General features: G+C 44.9%; 1 protein-coding gene across 1 annotated transcript in view; it reads right to left on the bottom strand.

Annotated features, from left to right (window-relative positions):
• Positions 1–1194: 1194 nt before the first annotated feature.
• PRDM8 (PR/SET domain 8) overlaps positions 1195–2768 on the bottom strand; it is a 6603-nt gene continuing 5029 nt past the window's right edge. The window contains exon 5 of the mRNA XM_032796854.2: positions 1195–2752. Within this exon, the coding sequence (XP_032652745.1) occupies positions 2372–2752 (381 nt within the window). The 3' untranslated portion in view covers positions 1195–2371. The remainder of the gene's footprint in view (positions 2753–2768) is intronic.

Raw genomic sequence — 2768 nt, 5'->3', positions numbered from 1 at the left:
CCGCTACATCAGGGAGACAATGTCTGGGTCAATGGACGCAGGTTCGAAGAGCAGGTACGTAATCAAGGCTACCGCGGATATCATTCCATGGAAGGGGTTTCGCACTGAAAACCATAACCTCCCAATTGTATTACATATCTGCAACTTTTCGGGTTCTACTCCGAATCGCGAGAAGTCCACCGTGACATCATAGGTAGAGGGATGTAACTGTCTCATGACAGTAGCTAGGAGTGACAATATTTCTATATTCCTAGAGGAACAGCATATTCACGTTAAAGTTATTGCAGTATTCCGATTACCCCATTTGCTCATCTTCCTACCTGGGATTTTTCTATCCTTTATTTTATAATTGTAAAGAATTAATATTGTGCTAACAAGGTTTTAAAGACATGGGTAGTTAGTCTTGTTCGTTTTAGATAGCACTGGAATGCTATCAGTACAGTGTATTTATGGCGATTTAATATTCTTTCTTTTCAGGAAGTATTAACAGAGCATCTCTTATGTGACATAAGTGCGGTGCCTGGGCTGTATTTACTAGGGTGCCATTCAGCATCAGCGGCTTTTTCAAAATAAGGTATTGTGCACAGAGATCCCAGCCAAACGCAAGCCTAAAACCCATATGAATTTGGTGCCTTTTAAAAGAAGGATTTCCAACGGGCCTAATGGCCAAGACAGAGGGACATAAATGTTGCAGTCATTCCTGCACGGGCACACAGAGTGTACAACAAAATTTAAACCCTCCATATAGATCTAATTATATAAATGATTTGTCTCCAGCCATTTGTGAAGTTGCTAATTACACGGCTACCGAAAAGAAAGCTGACATGGAAGGGTCAGCTAGATGGCAGGCATGCTTGTCTAAATGTTTTCTCCTTTGAACACATCAGCACAATGTTTCCAAATGATAATCGGATGTTGCTTTCTGGAGCTGTATATCTTCTCACACAGTGGTGCAACACCGCTGTATCTAACCACTGTTAATTATACTGTGCTCAGAAACAAGGGGACTATACTATACCCTGAATTATTTTTCTTGCCCACTATTTCTAAAGGATCATATATGTATTTCTCCTTTATAGTATATAATCTTAGCATTTTACCCCTGTTAGATAGGCCACTCTCTCTAAATGAGTACTTATCAACATCCAAGTGCTTTGAAAAAAATAAAGTCATTTATTGTCAAAGCATCCAACATACCCAGATAAACTATAAAGTTGAATAAAATCTTTTTAAGGGAAAAAAAGAAACACATAACTATGCAGACTTCATTTCACTGGCACAAAATTACACTTTGTATGAAAAGGAAATACATATTTACAGAACTGAGGACATTCTGCACTGAAGTCCATAATCATTTCATGATACATGCACTTCCCCCTTGGAAACTTAAATAGAGTCAAGTCCTTTTTAAATTTTTTTTGAAAGAACACAAACTGTCATCAAATGCAGAAAGCATTGCATCCTCCTTCCTTTTTTTAAAACTTTATATCTAAAATAAAAATTTACCCTTACATATAATTATTACATCTAAACCATAAGTGCTTAATAATTTAAGTAGAAAGGTATGACAAATGCATCAATATGTTGCAATATATGACATTTTAAAAAATGTACTTTATTAGTTGTAAAGTTCTTTTTTTATTTTTATTTATTTTTTGGGGAAAGTGAAAATGCGTGCATTCCAACAGAAAAAAAGAGAAAAAAAATCCAACCCTTCCCCCTCTTGGTCTGGTATGCTGCAGGGTAAAGGCCTACACTTTCAAAAGTGACTAATGATTTGGGGTGTTTGTTCAAACGGAGTCACCTTCAAGAGGCCTGATTATCAGAAAGTGCTAGGTACCTGCCTTCTGAAAATCAAGGGCCAGATAGATCCTCCGCTGCTGTAAATTACCACAGCGCTATCAAAGACAATGAAGGCAGGCTAATTTTGGCAAGTGGGGATCTGACCTTGGTATCTCAGGTGGGTTTCTAAAAACAAAAACAAAATCCCCAAAACCTGAAGAAGAGCTCCTGGTAAGCTTAGGGTGACCAGATGTCCCGATTTTTTAGGGACAGTCCCCATATTCGGCTCTTCTTCTTGTATAGGAGCCTATTTCCCCCCACCCAGTCTCGATTTTTCACACTTTCTATGTGGTAGCCCTAGGTAAGCTGGAAAGCGTCTCTCTCTCACCAGCAGATCAAAGCTAGCACCTCACCCACCTGGTCTCTGAAACACCCCAAATCAGCTTGGAAAACGTAGGCGGGGGGAGGGGATCAAATCCCCCCCTGCTGTGACCGGCCTGGAGAAGGCAGAGGCGGCCGGGGGGGGGGGGTGTTTGGCTGCTGGGAGGGCGTGTGTGGCTCTGTCCCGACACCCGGGGGAGGGCCCCGCTCAGTTGTGGGAGGTCATGTGCCGGGAGAGGTGGTGGCGCTCGCGGAAGGACTCGTTGCAGATGGGGCACTTGAGCTTCTCCTCGCGGCGGCGCTTGACCAGCGGCTCCAGGGCGTACTCCTTCTTGTGGTGCGAGCGCATGTGGTACACCAGGTCGGACGTCATGCGGAAGGAGGCGTTGCACTTGGCGCACCAGTTCTGGGCCGGCAGGCACAGCGAGGTGAAGGAGGGCGGCAGCAGGGTCAGGGCCGAGGGCAGCTGCAGCTGGAGCGGCCCGGCCGCCGTCGCCACCGAGCTCTTGGGCCAGAAGGCGGTGGCGTAGAGGAAGGGGCTCTGCTTGGGCGCCCCGCCGGCGCCTGGCAGCTCGGCGGCGCCGGGCAGCTTGGCGGCCAGCGGG

Source organism: Chelonoidis abingdonii, chromosome 5 (assembly GCF_003597395.2).
Source record: "Chelonoidis abingdonii isolate Lonesome George chromosome 5, CheloAbing_2.0, whole genome shotgun sequence".
Classification (NCBI taxonomy): Eukaryota; Metazoa; Chordata; order Testudines; family Testudinidae; genus Chelonoidis; species Chelonoidis abingdonii.
The sequence above is the reverse complement of the archived record's forward strand: the minus strand, read 5'-3'. Positions and strand labels throughout refer to the sequence as shown.